The sequence below is a fragment of the Oncorhynchus masou genome, chromosome 30, assembly GCF_036934945.1.
Source record: "Oncorhynchus masou masou isolate Uvic2021 chromosome 30, UVic_Omas_1.1, whole genome shotgun sequence".
NCBI classification, from domain to species: domain Eukaryota; kingdom Metazoa; phylum Chordata; class Actinopteri; order Salmoniformes; family Salmonidae; genus Oncorhynchus; species Oncorhynchus masou.
Window position 1 is genome coordinate 57,210,774 of NC_088241.1, and position 21,216 is coordinate 57,231,989.

General features: G+C 43.1%; 2 protein-coding genes across 6 annotated transcripts in view; one reads left to right on the top strand and one right to left on the bottom strand.

The window, feature by feature from the left end:
* prkdc (protein kinase, DNA-activated, catalytic subunit) overlaps nt 1-11,411 on the top strand; it is a 44,349-nt gene extending 32,938 nt beyond the window's left edge. Inside the window, 26 exon segments of the mRNA XM_064949507.1 lie at nt 418-549; nt 731-913; nt 1,100-1,311; nt 1,498-1,636; nt 2,003-2,188; nt 3,171-3,395; nt 3,593-3,701; nt 3,884-3,986; nt 4,092-4,257; nt 4,413-4,587; nt 4,812-5,005; nt 5,101-5,281; nt 5,575-5,735; nt 5,851-6,062; nt 6,398-6,485; nt 6,626-6,769; nt 7,288-7,498; nt 7,629-7,696; nt 7,895-8,115; nt 8,342-8,434; nt 8,535-8,627; nt 8,800-8,871; nt 9,292-9,493; nt 9,849-10,037; nt 10,123-10,262; nt 10,688-11,411. Of these exon segments, the coding sequence (XP_064805579.1) occupies nt 418-549; nt 731-913; nt 1,100-1,311; nt 1,498-1,636; nt 2,003-2,188; nt 3,171-3,395; nt 3,593-3,701; nt 3,884-3,986; nt 4,092-4,257; nt 4,413-4,587; nt 4,812-5,005; nt 5,101-5,281; nt 5,575-5,735; nt 5,851-6,062; nt 6,398-6,485; nt 6,626-6,769; nt 7,288-7,498; nt 7,629-7,696; nt 7,895-8,115; nt 8,342-8,434; nt 8,535-8,627; nt 8,800-8,871; nt 9,292-9,493; nt 9,849-10,037; nt 10,123-10,262; nt 10,688-10,892 (4,104 nt within the window). The 3' untranslated portion in view covers nt 10,893-11,411.
* A 107-nt stretch (nt 11,412-11,518) lies between these two features.
* LOC135522863 (GRB2-associated and regulator of MAPK protein 1-like) lies at nt 11,519-19,302 on the bottom strand. Of its 5 annotated transcripts, none has more exons than XM_064949504.1 (6): nt 19,270-19,302; nt 16,769-16,909; nt 15,782-15,912; nt 14,424-15,593; nt 13,961-14,121; nt 11,519-13,620 (listed from the first exon to the last, which is right to left on the bottom strand). In XM_064949504.1, the coding sequence occupies exons 3-6, from the start codon at nt 15,806-15,808 to the stop codon at nt 12,765-12,767; spliced, it is 2,214 nt and encodes a 737-aa protein (XP_064805576.1). In that variant the 5' UTR covers nt 15,809-15,912; nt 16,769-16,909; nt 19,270-19,302; the 3' UTR covers nt 11,519-12,764. The 5 variants fall into 5 exon arrangements, with proteins under 5 accessions (XP_064805576.1, XP_064805574.1, XP_064805575.1 ...); XM_064949502.1 differs by lacking the exon at nt 19,270-19,302 and adding an exon at nt 17,854-18,239; XM_064949503.1 differs by lacking the exon at nt 19,270-19,302 and adding an exon at nt 17,854-17,936 and having other exon boundaries at nt 16,769-16,923.
* Nucleotides 19,303-21,216: the final 1,914 nt, after the last annotated feature.

Consider the following 21,216-nt stretch of genomic DNA (forward strand, 5'->3'; position numbering starts at 1 on the left):
AAACTCTGTAGCGTTGCACTCAAACCAGTGCGCCTGGCACCTACTACCATACCCTGTTCAAAGGCACTTACATATTTTGTCTTGCCATTCACCCTCTGAATGGCACACAATCCATGTCTCGAGGCTTAAAAATGCTTCTTTAACCTGTCTTAACTGTCTTTAACTTCTCTTCATTACACTGATTTTGACGTGGATTTAACGGGTGACCTCAATAAGTGATCATAGCTATTACCTGGTTTCATCTGGTCAGCCTGAAAGAGCAGGTGTTCCTAATGTTTTGTACACTCAGTGTAGATCAAATCCATATTTGGTCTGTATTTGTAGTTATCTGCATTTCAATCTTTTTTTTGCTTGAGTTCTATGCTGCCATTTTGTCTTCCACTTACCTGAAACTGGCCGGGTTATGTGTTAACTTAGGACAAGATGGCCGACCAGAGGCTAAGAAAGGAGGCCCAGGTCACTCTGTACCGCAGCTACAGATCCGGAGACTTGCCTGATATCCAGATCCAGCACAGTAGCCTCATCGCTCCCCTGCAGGCTCTGGCACAGGTCTGTCCCACCTCTGGATGGCCACCCCACTGTTACGTCACTTTCATTTACTATACTCACTTTACTTTTGTTTAACATTTCACTTTGGGTAGTAAAAAGTAGTGCTCTGTGTTGTGGGAGAGCAGAACACACATTTCCAAGTTCTCATCTACTTCATTTTATTCTAAATGTCTTTCTCCAGAGAGATCCCACTCTGGCCAAGCAGCTGTTCAGCTCTCTGTTTGCTGGTGTCCTGCAAGAAATGGACGGCTTGGAGAAGTCTAATGAGGAGAAGAAGAGGATCAAGGAGGAGCTACTGAGGGATATGAACGGGTTCCTAAGCAAGAGTACCCTTTACTTTCCTCCTTTTGTTGCATGTGTGCAGGTTCGAGACTTCTCACGTTTTTTTCACTGTGTGTAGAGGATGGTTCAGTTATTTTAGGTACTTCAACTGTATGTTGTGGGCGTGCATTTATTATTCATTGCATACAGTAAGAAAAAATGTGATGCATTCGCAGAAATACCCAGTGAACAAGATGATTTGCAAGATGACTGGTGTGTGTTTTTGCAGGACATGAGCTACCAGCACAAGGATCTGCTCCAGATGCAGCCTGCAGCAGTGAGCTCCAGCTGCCTGGCCAGCCTCCAGCAGCCCACTGGCATCCTGTTGCTGGAGGAGGGCTTGGTCCAGGGCTGCAGCCCCGAAGAGCCCCCTGCCAAACGGGCCCGCGGCGGACGCAAAGAGGTCCCTCCAGACACAGAGAAATGGATTCATCTGGCAAAGTATGTAACGGTAGTTTGAGGATCTAATAAAAGGGAATCATAATTTATAGGTTGGATTTTATTTCTGCAGAGCCCTTTTTCAAGTGCTAAACATGCTTTAGCTGTACACACACACACACCTCATCTAATACAGTAATATACATTTGAATTTGATGTGGTATTGTTTTTCCTTTTTATCTCCTCCAGACTCTACAGATCTCTAGGCGACTACGATGTCGTTCGGGGGATCTTTGGCGGCAAGATTGGGACCAAGTCCATCACATGCACTGCTCTGCAAGCGGAAGCCAACAGCAACTATGCTGAGGCAGTGAGGCTCTACAACGAGGTAATGCATTGAGAATTGAATTCAATTCATTTGCCTCATTGAGATGTGATTATTTGTGCAAGTACATGTGTTTAAAAGGAATACAGATACAACACCAACATCCAACAAATCAATGTTTTTAAGTTTGCTGGTCCTGGAGTAGATGGTACTCCTGTTACTCTATAACCCCATAGTGTATTATAAGACTTATATGCATTCATAACAGCATTCATAACAGCTCACCGCTCCTTACAACAGTAATCATAACAGCATTAAAGGTTATACATGCAGTCATATTGCATTACACACAGGTGGTTTATAAAAAGTGTTACCAAATATAACACCTTTTAACGTTGATGCTCACGTTGATGTTCCTCAACGCGGCAGGCGCTCAACACGGAGTGGAGTGACGGCGAGCCCACGGACACAGAGAAGGACTTCTGGGAAATGGCGGCCCTGGAGGCATACAGCCATCTGACAGAGTGGAAGTCTCTGCAGTACTGCTCTATCGTCAACATCGACCAGGAACAGCCAGTCAACCTGGACAAGATGTGGGCAGAACCCTTCTATCAGGTAATCTCATCCCACAGAGTTGGATAGAGGGCTTGCCACAAAGCCTGCATGAGTTGTGCCATTGAAGCCTTTCACCATTTTTAAAGTAGTCAACTGGGTGGGACTTCCTATGGGGTAAGGAGGGATCATAGAATAAATGACAAGCCACAAAATTAGGTATTTGCTTTTATTTAGTCTATTTATAGTATGTATGTACTATATCAAAGCTATTTACAGTAGCAGTTTGCTTTTGTCTTGCACGATGGATTGGATTCATGAATGTGTGTGTTGGGTTTTGACTTGCACAATGGATTGTATTCAGGAATGTGTGTGTTAGTGTCACAAGAATTTTCAATCCCAATGATGATAACTAAACAATTATTATTTAAGCTTTGACCAATCCCTGAGGTTTGTAAGACCCTGGGTTTAATAAAAATTAGGCAAAGGTTGGTTCTTTATTCACGAGAATGTTCTGAAGTCCATAATACAAAGACATGTCATTTTATAACTCTCACCCCCTCTACCTACTTACACGCACACACCGACACACAAACAGTATGGGGATTACACGCACAGACACACAAACAGTAGGTGGGATGTATCTTTCCCCACAGTTCACATTCCTCGTTTACCGTTCCCTCCCTCCCGAGATTAGAGAGACCTTGACAGCATCTCTTTCCTGTTGTAGGTTTTTCAAAGTTCCAACCAGGTCAGGTCATGTATAGTTTAATTGTCCTCTGTTTTCTTAGTTACACACACATTTCTCTCCCTTACTTGTCTCGACCAAACCTTATTGGACTTTAGTCTAATTATTCTTTATACATTTTACATGTCTAATAATTACGTTAGTCTAATTATTCTTATACGTGTTACATAATCTAATAATTATGTTTCAAGGTGGAATTCTTTAGTCATTACCTTAAACATATAAATTCCCTTATCAGTTGGCTTTTGACTTGCCCGATGGATTGTATTCAGGAATGTGTGTGTTGGTTTTTGACAGGAAACATACCTGCAGTATATGATGCGCAGTATGTTGAAGCAGCTGCAGCTGGGGGAGAGGGACCAGGCTCTGCTCAGCTTCGTGGACAGTGCCATGAAGGTGGAAGAGCGCAAGGCCCTGCTGGAGAGCCACTACAGCCAGGAACTCAGCCTGCTCTACATCCTGCAGGAGGACTACGACCGCGCCAAGTATTACGCCAACAACTGCTTGCAGGTCTTCATGCAGGTCAGTGGCACCACAAGATGACAGATACTGCTACTGTAGTTACTGTTAGTGTGCGAGGGGGGGAAGGATTGTAGGAAACATGGTTAATGTCGATGGAGTAGTGCAGACAAAGTCAGTTGTCATTAAAATATGGAGGTGCCTGATCACACTCAATCACTCACTCACTTGTTCATTTCCTCTCTCATGTGTCTGTGAAGAACTACTCTAGTGTGGACTCTCTGCTGAACCGCAGCCGGTTGACCATTCTGCAGTCGGTGCAGGCTTTGACAGAGATCCAGGACTTCCTCCAGTTCATCACTGGAGAGGGTGAGTGCCCCCCAATCGCGCTAATTTTGATCTGAGGCACCATATCATCTTGCTATTTTGTGACCAACTGGGGTTCGAACCCGGGTCAACGGTGTCCACTGAACTATCTCGCTGTTTTGATTCACCATAATATCCTGCATAGGTGACAAAATATATGTTCTATGTATCTCTTTTTGTCGTAGTTTCCATTAACTCCCTACAAAACCTCATTAGACGATGGATTGACCGCTACCCTGACGCCAAAATGGATCCAATGAATGTATGGGATGATATCATTACGTCTCGGTAAGAGGTTGTTTTTTTTTGAAGAACAAAATGTGTCTATATAATGCAGGGTGTGTGGTTTCTTTGTACTGTCAAAATATCCCCTTCTACCTGCCCATGGTCCAGATGTTTCTTCCTGGACAAGATATGCGAGAAGCTCAGCAACCAGGCCACTAGTGACACCATGGAGGTAGACGGGGCAGAGCTGGACCAAGCCCAGGACCTCGACACTATTGTCAAGGACTGCAAGTTTAGTATGAAGCTATGCATGGCTGACAGCGCTTGGAAACAGGTGAGATCTTAGTCTGTCTCCCGATGCTCTCCAGAACCGAGGGGCTCCTGCTCACAGCCGAGGCCATGTGTTTTTGTTTGATCATTGTGGATGTCCTCCCGTGGCCACACAGGAAGTGACACATTGCACCTTTTTAAAATGCTTTGTCATTCCAGAGCAACTTCCCTGTAGCCACCAAGCTGCTGAAGGAGCTCCACCGAGAGGCCAAGACTCATAGAGGCTGGCTGCTGCGTTGGGTCCACAGCTTCAGTCGCTTCAGCCACAAACGCAGCCTGGGTCAGGGGCCCGTGGAGCAGATCGCCACCATGCTGAAGGCTATCCCACTGCTGGGTAAGATCATGGATACTTGGAGGTTTGTTATGGCCAGTTATGGACTGTCCTGGGATCAATAGTGTCCAAACCATTTGCCTGAGTTTGATTAAGCTCCTCAAGTGTTGTAAAAAGGACTACATAAATCTTCATTTTATTCAGTGAGCAAGTTTGTAAGAAAAATGGGTGCATGTTGCCTCAACGTGATATGGTGCAGCCCTTACGTTCAGTCTTGTCCTCTATAGATGACCTTCAGGCCGAGTGCCAGAGTGCCAGTGGCCATGTTTTCAGAGACCAGAGGATCCTGTTGGGAACGTCCTACCACATCATGGCCTCGGCTGTGAGCAGGAGCCCCTCAGTTCTGGAGAGCATCGGGAGAGAGAAGGCAGACAGAGTTCTGCAGCTAGCTGGGTCTTCCTCAACAGCTAGTCAGCAGAAGGTATACAATTATGGGGCATCGTTTGTAACCTGCTGTATTTTTTTCAAAAAGATGAATTCCGTGCCACATAAGAACATTTCTAACCCTTTGTGCAGGCGGTGGTAGGGCTGCAGATGCGAGCTCTGGAGTTGTTCAGTGGTGCCGTGAGGAGGGCGGATGAGGAAGTCCAGTCCTACACTCAGGATTGTTTAGACACCAGCGGCATCGTCGAGGCCTACATGGCTCTGGCCAACTTCTGTGACCAAAGATTGCGTGAAGAGGAGCAAAGCAGTAACAGTGAGTCCCTCCTGCACCTCTGACTTTAGCCCTAGTTTCCTGGAAAGATGAGTGTATCACTATGTACGATTTTGGTCCCTGGTTAGATGTAATTGTTACGCTGAGTTTTTTTTTAAGCACCAGACAGGACCAGTTGTCATTGTATAATGTCTTAGTAGATTCCAGCTGAAATAGGACTGACATTTAGTTAGGGAAACCAACTATTAGACACAGTAATGTACCCTTATTGCTGTTTAGGCAGTGACTAATCATCTAATCACTACTAACGTGTCTATCTGGATGTTGTCTTGTAGTTAGTGATTTCCCTGAGCTGGCCACCCTGCCTGTTCACGTGGTAGAGAGCATGTTCAAAGCCCTGAAGCTGAACTCAGAAGAGGCCCGGCTCAGGTTCCCCCGTCTCCTGCAGATCATCGAGCTCTACCCTGCTGAGACTCTGGACCTCATGGCCAAAGAGGTAGGGAGCCTACCAGGGTCCGGGTCCATTCCATTTCCATAAGAAAGCTTTTCCTCAAAATACCATAGCTTTGTTTAGAATTAGCAGCTCAAAGTTCCCATGTTGTGGTTGACAGATGGTGACGGTGCCCTGCTGGCTGTTGATTGGCTGGATCAGTCAGATGATGGCCTTGTTGGACAAGCCTGAGGCTGTGGCGGTGCAGCATATGATTGGTCAGATTGCAGAGTGCTACCCCCAGGCGCTGGTCTACCCCTACATGATCAGCAGTGAGAGCTACCACTTTGAGGACTCAGCCAGTGGACACAAACACCAGGAGTTTGTCAACAGGTACTGTGCTGCTTCTACCCTGGCAGTCTACTCAGCTCGCCAAAAGACCATGGATGCTGAATTTTGAATCATACTATCACATAGTAACAAATTGTGTTACTAGAGATGGATCCAGTATCAAGCAATGCCGAACAGTTCAGTGTTCACTAAAGTGGATTTTATTACGCTTTATGTTACAGTCCACTATTTACCTGTATGGAATTTATTCAAAAATGACATCTGCTCATAACCTAGCCTATTCCTTTGGGATTCATTGAAACAAGCACCACTAGGAATAATTGGTATTTCATACTAACTGTATAATAACTGCTACGGGTGATGTGTGTGTTGGACAGGCTCAAGTCCCTATTGGATAAAGGCGGTGCTGTGCGGGACTTTGTTGATGCCCTCCAGCAGCTAACAAACCCTGAGATGCTTTTTAAGGTGGTTGATGATTACAACATTGAAACAAGTGAACCATTTTCTTATTGCGGTCATCAGTGGTTGTTGATTCTTCTCAGTTCATTTTGAGGTGTAGATTTTGAGGTGTAGATTCTGATAACATTTTCATGTGATTGGCACAGGATTGGTGGGACGATGTAAAAACTGAATGTGAGAAAACGAGTTTCGATAAGAAGAGGATGAGGAACATGTATGAAGAAATGTATTCTTCCCTCTGCGATCAGAAGTCACAAGGCCTTGGCGCATTCCGCCAGAAGTTTATACAGGTTGGCATCTTCACATATCATAAAAACACAGATACAGGTATACTTGTCATATACAGTGCATTCGGGAATAATTCAGACCCCTTTACTTTTTCCACATTTTGTTATGTTACAGCCTTATTCTAATTATTATATATTTTTATTCTCATCAACCTACACACAATATCCCATAGAAATGTTTCAAAATGTATTATAAATATAAAAAAAAAAAAACAGATACCTCAATATTCAGACCCTTTGCTATGAGACTCAAAATTGAGCTTGGGTGTATCCTGTTTCCATTGATCACCCTTGAGATGTTTCACAACTGTGGGAAGCATTGGAGTCAACATGGGCCAGCATCCCTGTAGAACACTTTCGACACCTTGTAATAGTCCATGCCCTGACGAATTGAGGCTGTTCTGAGTGCAAAGGGGGGTGCAACTCAGTATTGGGAAGGTGTTCCTAATGTTTTGTATACTCAGCATATATCGTATATGTTATTATATTCCACTGAAATCACTCATTTCGGTGCACTCTAGAAATTTGCCAAGGAAGTGGAGAAGTGGTTGGGCCGTGATGGTGCCAAGCTTTTTGAGAAGCGGAGAGACAAGGCCTTCCTAAGGCAGGTGGAGACAGACCTGATCAGCTCCATGCGCAAGTCCCGGAAAGAGCCAGGGAACCTGAAGGAATACTCCCCCTGGCTGAGCGGCTTCAAAGCCGACTCACTCCGGAATGAGCTGGAAGTCCCAGGTCAGTAGGGATGCAACGTTTCTCATGTCAAGTTCTACGCAGGTGATGCCATTTTGCTTTCCAGCTGTCACTTTATGTAAAATATATATGATCACCAATAGTATGTGATTTATCTCCTCTTGTCTTTTAGGGCAATATAACAGCAGATCCAAACCTTTGCCAGAGTATCATGCAAAAATTACAGGATTTGATGAAAGGGTATGTATGATCCAAAGCTGTTATTTCCACTTCCTGTTGTTCTCTTGACCATCACTTTAGCCTCTATTTGAATTGAATGTGTTGCAACCCTGAATGTTACTTCGGGGGCCTTTTTATATCTAGGCATGAATATAATCTAGGGGAAATAGTAGTAGCACTTCATTTAACTTGTGTGTGTCTGCGTTCATCCGTCCCCAGGTAAAGGTGATGAACTCCATCCGGCGGCCTAAGCGTCTGATCGTGCGCGGGGACGACGAGCGGGAGTACCCATTTTTGGTGAAGGGCGGAGAGGACCTCCGTCAGGACCAGCGCATCGAACAGCTCTTCACCGTCATGAACATCCTCCTGGCCCAGAACACCACCTGCGCCCACAGCAGCATGCAGCTCCGAACCTACCAGGTGGTGCCCATAACCACCAGGTAGCTTTTCATTTCATTTAAAGTGTTTTCCCGACCTAGTCCTCAGGGCCAAAATACTTTATCCATCACTAGCACAAGTGATTCAACTACTAATCATCATTGTGTAAATGTGGCAGTTTAAAATGAACAGCTGGTATTGTAGTGTCAGGGGTTCATGAAGTTATTTTCTGTTTACCAAGCAGACAGCTCCTGTACTTTTCAGTGTGTTTTTGATGTATCCTTACAGAATTGGACTGATTGAGTGGATGGAGAATACCTGTACGCTAAAAGACCTGCTGCTCCGCACCAGGACTGAGGAGGAGCAGCAGACTCTAACTAGGTACAGTAGTAGCAGATATGACAAAAACATTGAATCTACAACTGATCTCACTGACGATCTAGACAAAACAAATGTATCCTTTTGTCTTTGTTCACTGTAGACCGAATGAAGTCTATGAAAACTGGCTCACCAAAGTCACCAAGTCAGATGCTTGTCAAATACAAGGGATCAGACGCTATGCTGAGTCTTACAAGTAAGTCAACTGAACTGTGTGTTATACTTAAACATAATAAACTCACTGACCCTGTTATTATGCATTTATCTAGTAAATATGTATCCTGGGTGTTGTGCTGTAATAAATCCTATTTATGCCTTTGTTTTTTTTTATAACCGTTCCAGATAATTTTTTATGCCATCTATTACAGGATGGCAAAGCGCAATGAAACAGTTAATAATTTCATGAAGATGGAACAGCTTGTACCGGGTGATCTACTGAGGTGGGTTTCTAATTTATATAATGACCTACACCATTGAGTATAGATGCAGCTATCAAGCCGTTACATTTAGTAAACAAACCTTTCCTTCCTCATTTTCTTGAAGAAATCCCTGATCTGACATGGCCGGATTGGTGAAAGCTACTGTTTGTGATAGAACGGTTTACACCTATCAATTTGTTTTTGATCAGTGCTTACTTCAAGAAAGAAGGGGATGAAGGATGTTTATTAACAGGGCCCAAAGCATTGATCCTATCAATTATCATTAGAGCACACTGAAGTGGAGCAGTCTTCAGTACAATACCGAGGGACAATCCATGACATCAAAAGTTTCTGTACACGTAATAGAAGATTAATCTAGTGTGTGCCGGCCATAGATTCTTCTGCTAATTCAAAAAGGGCCATTGTCAATCATTTTTCCAGGAGAGCGTTTGTCAGGATGAGCACCACCCCCGAAGCCTTCCTCTCTCTGCGCTCCCACTTCACCAGCTCCCATGCTTTGCTCTGTATCAGCCAATGGCTCCTGGGCATCGGCGACCGTCACCTCTCCAACTTCATGATCAACATGGAGACCGGTGGTATGATCGGAATCGACTTTGGCCACGCCTTTGGTTCTGCCACACAGGTGGGCACCCCTGACGTTTTGTTTTGAGGGCAGGGATAGTGTAGAGCAGTGTTTATTAATTCTGGCACATTTGTGTCTTTGTACTACACGTGATTTAAACCATCAAAGCAATTTATGAGTTGATCATTTGAATCAACTGTACAGTGGTAGGACAAAATAAATATTTTCACCCATTTGGGCTTCCAGGACCAGGATTAAGACTAACTGGTGTAGTGGATAGTACAGCCTCGTGAGTTGAATGTGCAAGCAGCTATTTATTACATTGGGTATATAAGCATAGTTTCTTTTTTAATGATATTTGTACAAGTTCACATCTCTACCCAAGAAAATCTGGACAAATGTTTTTCTTGCACAGTTCCTCCCCGTGCCAGAGCTGATGCCATTCCGCTTGACGAGGCAGTTTGTGAATCTGATGCAACCTATGAAACAGTCGGGCCTGATCCAGAGTGTGATGGTGCATTCGTTGAGAGCCTACAGGGCCAACCCTGAGCTGCTGCTCAACACCATGGATGTGTTTGTCAAGGAGCCATCTCTGGACTGGAAGGTAGTAGTGCACGAGGTCTAGAGTACTTTAATACGATGTGTGTACATTATGACAATGTTACTAACTGGTTTTCACTAACCCTCAGAACTTTGAGCTGAAACAGCTGAAGAAGGGAGGCACTTGGACTGAGAGCGTCAACATAAAAGAAATTAACTGGTACCCTCTACAGAAAGTCAACTTTGCCAGAAGAAAACTAGAAGGAGCAAACCCTGCCACCATAACCAGGTAGGCAGTATTTCCTCAGTGGATAACTTTAATTGCTTTTGTGTCCAGGTAGTTATGAATTGGGTTTTCACAAAGTCAGGGTGTTAACTTGTGTATATGTCTTAAGAGCTCGATTCAATCAAATCCGCATTGCAGTATCTCTGTTTTGACCATGGTGAAGAGATCAGCGCAAAGTAAATGAGAACTTTGACCGGGATTCAGTCTAACGCAGATTAACGACCTGTGCACAACTATTTCCCTTTAAAGGCAATTTCCCCAACATTTACGGAGATAAATTTGCTGTGAACTCCACTGTTGGCTAAAGCAGAAATCCCTGATCAGTTAATCGCAGTGCACTAGATTAGCGCTTGTTTGAATCCCGGCCTTAAACATTTCTATGGTAGGATGGCTGAATCTGGCCCTTAGTCTCTCTTGTTTGTTTTTAGTGAGGAGCTGAAGCTGGGCTTTGAGAAGGACTTTGCCTTCAAGGCCATGCAGTCTGTGGCATTGGGAAATGAGGATCATAATGTGCGTGCCCGGCTGGGGCCCGACGGCCTGTCGGTAGAGAGCCAGGTGGACTGTCTTTTGGACCAGGCCATGGACCCCAACATTCTAGGGAGGGTCTGGGTGGGCTGGGAGCCCTGGATCTGAAATGCACACATCTCTCCCAATGAGGCCCCTCCGAGACACAACTTAACTATGTTTGAATACTTTAAAAACACATCCTTCCTTGAAGTAATCACTGATTCAACAAAAATGTTTTGCATGTCAGCAATCAAGTTTAATATCACTTTGTAAATACATAAATACAGCCGGTATGACGCCTGTTGCGTCATACGAAGCAAAATGCATGAAACCCGGCTGTACTGCTGTATATCTTAAACGTAATTGCTGACATACATTTTGGGACTACATCAACAATTCACAAATGAAACAAATACCAAATTATAATTTTAGGGTGGAATTTTCCTTTAAGGATCAGAGATTTCTTCAAGGGAACAAGGAAGCATGTGTTCCTATAGTATTCAAACAGGACCAATGAACTGTTGCCCACGATATAGTGCTGATGTTGTTCCTTATAGATTATGAAGTTAGTACATGAAGCCCTGTCTTCAGTCTTTTTATGATTGTTTAAAAAAAAAAGCTTAAATAAATTCTAACACACTCAAATTAGACTCTGTTTGTTTGGAAGGCACTGCATGGCGAATCATTGAATAAAACAGCAGTCCTTTGATGTGCATTTGCAAGGTTGTCGTCATTGTCGCTCAGCCAAAAGATAAGACGTGTCCATGTTTATTGATCATAGACAACCATAGAAAGAGTTAGGTCAAAACATAATGGGGGTTCATAAATTAGTATGTTTTCCCATGACAGTTTGTAGATGCATTTTCCAGTTCATGGTCCTATGCTACTGATCATTTACTGTCATAACAGTACAGTAATTTGACACAAACACTGGAAATATGACAAGGTGTATTCAGTAAGGTGAAATGTTGCAGATAGCTATCGTCGTAACATGATTTCACGTTTCTATACATGAATCATAACTGTGCTATACAAAGCATATCTATCTGAACGTTTTGTTACGCTTCACCACATTGAACCCCACCTAAATGTAGTATCGTTAATGGTCTATGGTGGGTTAAGGCAGATTAGTCTGGTCAGTCTCAAGTCAGAGAATCTGTACAATAAGGGAAGATATTGTTATCCCAGATTATATCAAATTAATCAATGGCTAGTAGTTATTAAATACTCTTTAAAACCCATGTAACATATCCTTAGTTTAAATAGCAAGTTCTCCGTATAATTTGTCAAACCATTGTCCTTTAGCAACAGTACATCCCGGTAGTTGTTTCTTGAACCCCAATGCTTCCTCTAACCATTACAAGGTCAACATTGGTTAAAAAAATGAAATAGATTTAAGGACACTTGTCATGAGTTGATTCAGTCTATTTGTACTGGCAACGGCGGTTTTACTCAAGTGCATTTCATTATGTGGAATATGAAGTTATTGTATTGGTGGTTATTACTTGCATATTAATTCAGCATTACAAGAAGCGCACACACGTATAAATTAGTTAAATGCCATCGCTTGGATTTCAAACTTTCATGAATAACCTCATTACTTCTGTTAAGGCTTTGGGTTAAAGCAAATAGTAACGTCCCTAAAGAGGACAAACCGATATAATGACGAGTTAACACAACAAACACATCCCTGTTACATAGACAACTGTAATGATTACCAGGGTTGGACTTCGGAGAGCTGGATTGACAAGTTAGGCAGCCACCTTCGACTGCCCTTGGTTTTCTGGTTTAACAAGAAAGCTTAACGTTGAGTGTGGGTTATTGAGGGTATATAGTCATTTATATACTATGCCCAATTCATGTGTTATCCTTCTCAAAGAACTTGAATGTGCAGAGTTGTTTCATCTGGCCAACTTCTGCTATATGAAATAACCCCCAGAATCATTTCTGGATGTGCATAGCATTTGAGTAAAAAAAACATTTTGTTAAAGGGTTTGGCTATATTTTAGGCCTCCAACCTTTGATAAACTGCATGAGTTTCTTCACTTGGAGTTTGCTTAACTTGAAGTCCTCCGTCAGAATCTCCTCCGTAAGCTGCAGAAGTAGATTCCCATCGATTTTCTCTGTCACGAACGAAGACACAATGTCACCGGAAATGCCGATGAACCGTAACGATTTGGACACCTCTTCGATGGAAAGTCCAGAGAGGTTGGTGGGTGGTTGCCATTGTCCTCCGGGGGCTGGCAGGGAGGGGGAGGACAGTGGCGATAGGGGGGAATAGGAGATGGAGAATATTTCTGTCGTGACCTGTTCGTGTTGTTGGCTGACCAGGCACTTTAGAGTGTCCTGTGCCGTATCTTCGACAGAATCTTTACATGTCTCGTTTGATTTGGGCGCCCTCGGTGGCAAGATGGGGCACGATAGGCTTTGTTTAGTGTTACATTCGTCTATCATATTGTCTCTGTACATTTCCAGGGTGTAGCTCAACGACTTGGTGCAAAACTGATTAGTGTATGAGGCTTTGTGGGATTTCAATGGGATGGCGCTACCGCCCTTCTGCTCTTTTCCATCAAAGTCCAAAAGGCATGGCGACTTGGGCGTGCCAGAGGGTCTTTTTCTGGGATAGCTGTAGTAACTTGGACAGGGGATGGGCAGGAACTCCTCCATGCTTTGAGAATCCCCTCCACAGAAGTCGTTGGGCCACGACAGTCTAGAAGGGCAGGAGAGTACGCTGTCGAGAGGTGGGCTCACGTGGGATGCTGTCAGGCACTCCTTGTTGCCCTTGACCCAGTTACAGGGGTAACATATGTGGTTCTGCTCGTCTGCCTCGGTCACTTCATTCTCTCCTCCACTGCTGTGAGCAAAACAAAAATACCAAAGTTAGTGAAAGAACTAGGTACAAGTTGAGTCTAAACACTGCTAAAATATTCTGAAATAATGTCACATAGGGCTAAATGTAGCCCAACACTCCAGACCATTGGGAGGGAAACAAGGGCTATTGACTAGTCAGCAATATGTAAGGAAGTGTGTACATAAGTTGTTGTTTTTTTATGGTAATTTCAATGTATCATCTAGGATCAGAATAAAATCCATAGACCGTGCAAGACCAAATCCTAAATTGAGTGGTGTGTATGAAACATGCATTGAAGTCAAAAGGTATGCGCAAATGATGAGGCTACACATTGGGATTTTACATGCTGTGTAGGCCTGAGGAATAATAGGAGAGAGTGGGGCTTGGAGAGCGCGTTTCCGTCTGCCGAGCCTTAGCTACAGCCGGCGTTGGGGTGGACATCATCTGCTTGGAACTTCGGGGGGGAATGGGAGGGGCGTTCAAATGACGGCATTCTACCTTCACCTGGAGAGAAAGGTGAAGGTAAATCAGAAAGCCTCAAACCATTCCAAAACAGCCAGTGAAAAACAAGCAATGAACAACTGCTAGGTAATTTGGGAGATGGTTTGTTTTTAGCTGTGAGAGGATGTTTACACCAGTAAAGAATATTAAATTGTTACAATGTAATGTCTCAAACACTGGGCTTACATCTGATCATAAGCCAATTATAATCAGTAACATCAATATTTTCTCCAATTTGCTTGGTAGTAATACTGGAATATTAGTTGTTAAATGTAGCCATGATGATAGAATTCATGTGTACTCACAGCTTCAGACTTTGGTGGGACTGGGGGCGGAGCTAGACAGATTTCAGAGCTGACCATTGGACCCATATGACAGGAGGAGGCGGGGTATGATATGACAGCCATGGAGGTGGCGATGGTGTTGCTGGTGCCTCTTGGATCCTCGCCGCCTACACTGTGCCCTCCTCTTCCCCGACTTGATCTCAAGTGGTCCAGCCACAGCTCCTCGTAGGGAACATCCGACTTGCTCATGTCCTCCAGCAGCTCAGGGAAGAGGTACTCTGTGTCAACTGAATCAGACAGCACGCCCTCGGGTGGCAGGAGCACCCAGTCTCCGCACAGCGTCATGCAGCCCTGCAGGTTGACCTCGCTGTTGCTGTGCAGGTTGTTGCCATAGACACACACCGAGAGCCGGTGGAATGACTGGGTAAGCTCGTCACGGGCGTACGTGAGAGAGCTGGGCATGTGCGAGGGGCAGCCGTTGCTGCTACCACCACTACTCTTCTTGGGGCTCCTCCCATCAACGTCATTCCAGTCGGTCCTGACATCACGCACAGCACGGGAATAGTCGTCAATGTCAAACTGCTCCTGGCAGTAGGTGAACCAGCGGTGCACCATGGTGTCCAGCCACAGCTCGTTCTGAAGCAACCCTTCAGGGATGATGAACTTGGGCATGGAGGCCATGTGGAGCGGGAAGTGGACGGGGATGATCTTGTTACTGCGCAGCACGCAGCCCACCACCACCGTCTTGGTCTGGATGTTGACCAACTTGTAGCGGTGACTCTCGCGGATCAGGTGGACGTCATGCTGGTTGCGCGGCGGGCTGCCAGGCACGCTGACGTTGACGGGCAGCCGGGTCTTCTCCACGATGTTGCGGATGGTGTGCTCCCCCTCCTGCATCTGAAGCTCTAGGGGGCTGCAGGTGCTGAAGCGACCCTTACACTGGAAGGGCAGGCTGACACTCTCGTTGGTCCGGTGGTTCATGCAGATGAGGCAGGGCATCTTGCCACGGCTCGCGATCTTGCTGATGGAGTTGAGCTTGCCGATTTTCTTGAAGATGGTGTTGAAGCGCGACTTCTCCTTGGACGCCTTGGCGTAGAGGATCTCTGCCTGGCCCATGAGGGTGAGCTCATCACCGGTGCTTAGTGTGATGTTGTACACCTCCGTGTCCTCGTTGCATTCGCCCGAAGCCATCTGTGAGACGAGGACGTGTTGGATTGCAGTCTCATAGCCTAAAAATCACATAACTATAACCCCTAAAAACACTCCAATTGACCTCCTTATGACAATGTCACATTTTTTAATTTTGGAAATGTACATAACTTACAAGTCACTAAGGCTAAAATCAACTTTTGATTAACTATCAACCAATAGCAACTGACCTTCACATTGAACGTAATTTCCTCCATGACATACACCCGTTCGGGAAATGCTTTGGCCACCTCCTCCACACTGTTAAAGTACTGCACCGGCTCCTTGACATCTCTGTCCTGCTCCAGCAGCTTAAACTGACCTACAGGAAGGGGTGGAGAGAATCAGACAGGATAGCCTGGCTGCATGTTACCTTTGTTTATGTTACTGGATAGGATAGGCCCTTAGTTTAGTCTGTGCATCAAAAGGAAATATCTCTGAAATATTTCAGTCAACACACAACAAAGACCCTTTGGGAACATTGCTATCTGAATAACCCTGGTTCTAAGCAGTAGCCTCAGCCTGCACCAGGCCAAGCTTTCATTGCAACCTCAATGTTCCAGTTATGTACAGTGTTTCCATGAATCAGTTTTACAGTCTGACTAAGTACACTTCCCATATGCTGTGAGGCGAGAGCATTGATCATATGTCAGTCTGAGGTCCCATCGGCCAGATCAGTTGGATTGGCGCAGGCGCAGCAGCGAGTCAGTGATGTAAAAAGGGTACCGTCTGTGTAATCATTGATTCAAGCCTGAGAGGCTTTTAAGATTAGTGAAATGGGACTGTGCCTGTTCTAAACCCTGAGCAAACAGTACAATGTGCATGTTGCATATTTGATTCGAGCACAGGATTTAAAATGTACTGGTTGTACAAATCAATGTATTTTTCCTTGATTAACTTCAATTGCTTTAGAAAGGCATTGAAAATCTTGTTAACAATACAATAAGCTTTTAGCAAAGATCTGTCTAATCAGTCCATGTGAAGTGTGATGTAAAATAGGTTGCTTAAATGATATGCTAGACTGTGGCAAGGGAGAGTCATAGTGAATGTTGTAAAGGTTGAGTGGGTTTAGTTTACTGATTAATATTACTCGAAGGCATTCACATACATCTGAATAAACATTGCCAGGTGAACCACTGACAAAGTAGATTTAAAAATGGAACAGTGATTTGACTAACCTTCATAATGTACCGGGATCTCTATTTTGGGCCCAATGACATAATGGCCTTCCTCCAGACTGTGTGCAGTGATTGTAGTCCATTGACGACAGGAATGAATCAAGAGGTAGTCATTGTCTCGTAAGACGTCCACCAACTCACCTGGAGAAGAGACACTTTCATTCAAATTACACAAGTAGCAAACATCAGTCAGAAAAGAGGCACAATTTCACAGATTTGATTTGAATACAGTAATATCAATCATTTAAATGTATAACTAGTTATCAGTCCCTCATGAATGGTATATTTTACATGATTAACGTTAGCATATCACCTCGTTTAATGTAGACTAAGCATTAATCTAGACTTAACTGTAGGCTAAAATGAAAATAATAGTTTTAAATGGAACTGTAGATATGGCTATCATCATGGCCTAAACCAAATTACATTTGCTCTATTGTTTAGCTACGGTTTTGTTGGTAGCCCACTCGGACTGCATTTCACAGTATCTTTTCTGTATGCATACATGCATTGTACCAAGCAACCTAAGGAGGGCATGCGACAGAAAAACTATTGCAATGCATTCCTCTTTCAATTACAAATATAGCGTTATGTTTATTTATTTAACTAGGAAAGTCAGTTAAGAACAAATTATTATTTACAATGATGGCCTACCCCGGCTAAACCCTACCGACACTGGGCCAATTGTACGCTGCCCTATGGGACTCCCAATCACGGCCGGTTGTGATACAGCCTGGAATCGAACCAGGGTCAGTATGACGCCTCTAGCACTGAGATGCAGTGCCGGGAACTTAACAATCAAGCAATGAATCTAGCTCGCTACAAGAGTTTATACATTTCTATCTTTTCAAATTTTATTAAAAGGCTAGGTAAGCTTTTGCCACTTTGTTGACTAACGTTAGCTACGTTGTCAACAATGACAGAGTAGATAACTGTTAGCTAGTTAATTAGATGGCTATGCATCTTAGCTAGCTAACCTAGATAGTTAGGAGGCTAGCTAACTTAATTGGCTTATTGCCATTTTAAGCAGCGTATTAACTCGTTAACCCTTACTAAAAACAATCAATTGCTCAAAATGTACCTACCATTGTCCAACTTCACAATTTGCGGCAATCTATAAACACTGACAAGTCGATCTAAGGGTAAAGACGTCGTGCTCCATGATACATCTTTCAAATTGTTGTACAGCATTGATCCAAGGTCCATGTTAGCTTGTAAACAGTCGACATGTGTAGCATGAACGCACCACTTCCCGGCGTTGCTGCTAGCTTTGCATTGTTTTCAGTCCTGTAACCTACACCTTTCTTTTGGTTCGGTTTTGTTTATTTTGAGGTTAGCTAGCTATTTTTTTCCTGAATTGTCGCACAGCCATGTTAGCTCCTTAATAGCCAGTATGCTAGTTGCACCTAAATTGACAGGAAATGCTGTGTATTGAAACCATAGATATCTGCACATGCCAGACGCCTACTTCTCAAACTATTCCCTTGTCTGGGTCGCCACTAGTTACCACAGCCATAAACCCCGCCTATTTCTAAAATGTTACACTGCTAACCTTATGCCTTACCCTAACCTTAAATACAAAAACCACATTTTTGTTTTCATTCGTTTGTACGTACGATATAGCCGGTTTTTACTATGGCCTGCCAGTCAGATGTTGAATTCACCCCAAGGCCAAGCTTGAGATTCAACACAAACTGGGGAATCCAATGGAGAATATCATGAGTTAATTCAGGTCTTTATTTAACTTTGTGTCCTACTCGAACAACTATCAGGCTTACAAATATGTTATAAACGCATATATTGTGTTTTAAATGTTATGCATATTATTTATCCACACGAGAAATAAACTAGTTCAATTACTTAAAAGTGGGAGCTGAAGAAGATCGGTGCCTGCAAGGTGGGGGATCAAAACAGACAATATCCTTCGATAGTCCACTTTCAACCTTATATGCCAAGGCTACTCCAGCACCATTCATGCATACATTTGTAATGCTATACTTGTAGGAGAGTGTGACCTGTTGGTCAATGTTATTAAACCATGCTTGTTTTTTTAGAGAAGGTCACACAGACCCTGTCGTTTTCCACACTGTCCTTCTGTATCTAGAGATACAGTACTTCACATCTATCAAGCTATGAACTTTTAGGTGGCGTACTTGATCTTGTGGATAGCATTTATCTTGGTCCAAGTCAGAGATAAGTCTTAGCAAAGCCAGCTGTTGCCTCTTTGAAAGGAACATGAACAGCGTTTTCTCAGATCAATACTCTCTGTCACGTAAATAGATCAAGAAGACTGCATATGGAACGCCGTTTGGGTCTTAAAGCACGTGGTCAAAACGCGACATGTTTTATGCTACGTGTGTAAAGTAAACAGGTGCAGGCGCGAAATTAACGCCTACACTAATCAAATAAGCGCGTGCAAATGTGCTTGCAGGCTGTTCAACATGTGCTAAATAAAGCAGCAGAGAAGACCTGATTCATAAATTAATTTAGGTGATTCTTACCTGGTTGGCATGCATGCACAACACAAGGTATGCTTCTACACTCTTATGTGTACATACGGTTAAACACTGACCTACAACAGCACCGACTGTCAAAATACCAGTGTGCGTGAGATATTTCTCTGTGGTGATGAAGTGCAGTGCAAGTTACTTGACTTTTAAGAAGACAGTGATGACACTGCAAATGGCATACATCAACCTGATGAACTGGATATTAGACACACCACAGCCTATGCAGTAGATAATGCCAATGTCAACTTTGAAAAACACCACTCCGTTTATCAGTTATTGAGCAGTGCCAACAATCGCATTCTGAAAGCTATAATTGCCCAGCTCACACAGCTCGTTAATACCGAGGTAACGACAGTTTCAAGTTGGATATTCGCGCTTTCAAACCATTTGAGCCACAGACTCCAAATAGGTGTCATGATGTTGGAAAAATTGCACAGGTCTTATTTTCACGATTTGGACCTTATAATTCGCTTTCCAACGCGAATAAACGTGGAAATGTGAGCAGCATCAAGTTTAATTAGTTAGGGAGGGTAGACAAAGTACACACTTTTTTTACAATGGAATTTCAATAGCTCCTTGGTCATGTCAATTACACACCTAAGAAGCTTGCAGTGGATATACACCCATATTGCATAACCTCTAGTCCTGTTTCTTCTATATTGTTGTACATTAATAATAGTTTGACAATTAGGGTTTCAGTCCAGTGTTTACACTTTTTCTTTAATATTTATCTATAATTATTGGTAGTTCTATGTACTTCCCTGTTTTTTTTTATTTTGCCACAGTATTTAACAGTACACAATAGGAGAGAGACAGATAATATCTCCTTTCATCGTTAATATCAACAATAAAGGGCAAAGTACGAGAGTTATGTTATTAATTGTCCAAAGCAGTGATGGAGAGTGAGCTAGTAAGGTAGGCTGCAGTGGGTTTGCTGGTCAATACATATACTGAACATGTAACCAAAGTAATGATGGCCAGTAAATCAATGAATACAAATGTAATATTGACAAATTAAACACATTTTAGACCTTGAATATTTTCCAACATGTCAACAGACACTTTACTTCAAGTAATTACGAAACATTTCAGTGTTAACTTTCTCTTTATCCCTGGTTGGTGTACATTTCAGAGCCTCTTCAGTGTGGATGGTGTATAGCATACATTTTCTACAACAAAGACAGCACTTCCAGTTTCTGTTCTTTACTCTGTATAACTCTTTCGTCTTCATTCCTAGGCACAGCACATGGAACCACCATTGGCATGGAAAACATTCAATCTAAAACAAAGCATAAGACCCTATAAATAATATCAATGCCGTATGACAAATTAGCCATCCATTGTGTTAAATCATAAATTGTCTTACATGCCGTCACTGTTGTCAAAAGATTATAAACATGCCAGTATCAGTGTTGAAAAATCATAATCAGTCAACCTCTAATACACACAGCCTAAATTATAGGCACTGAACCATTTACAGGCAATAAAAAAGTAGCATATAGGATCCAACACTATCAGAGTGAATAAATGTAGTTTATTTAAATAGACAGTTTTTCATCAGTACGTCCTTAAAGAAAGTCATATCACAGATGACAGTGCCCACCAAATCTGACAATCGAGAATGAATTGTAAGCACCAAAGTGTGTTTGAAGTCAGTAGGTCACATATGACCAAGGAGCTGTTGAAATTCAAAAATGTTAATACATTTAAAATAGTGCGAGATGTAAATCAACAACAACAAAAAAAGTGTGCAATGTGTGTCTATGCCATCGGGTTAGCTACAACCAGTTTTGAAAGTTGTAGGAGTAATGGTTAAAGAACTATTGAAATTAGATTTGTCCCTAACTGCTGTTGGTGGACATAAGGAAAACTACAGGAGAATATCTGTCAAATATCCAACCTGAAACTGTCTTTACCTCAGTGCTCATAATACCTGCA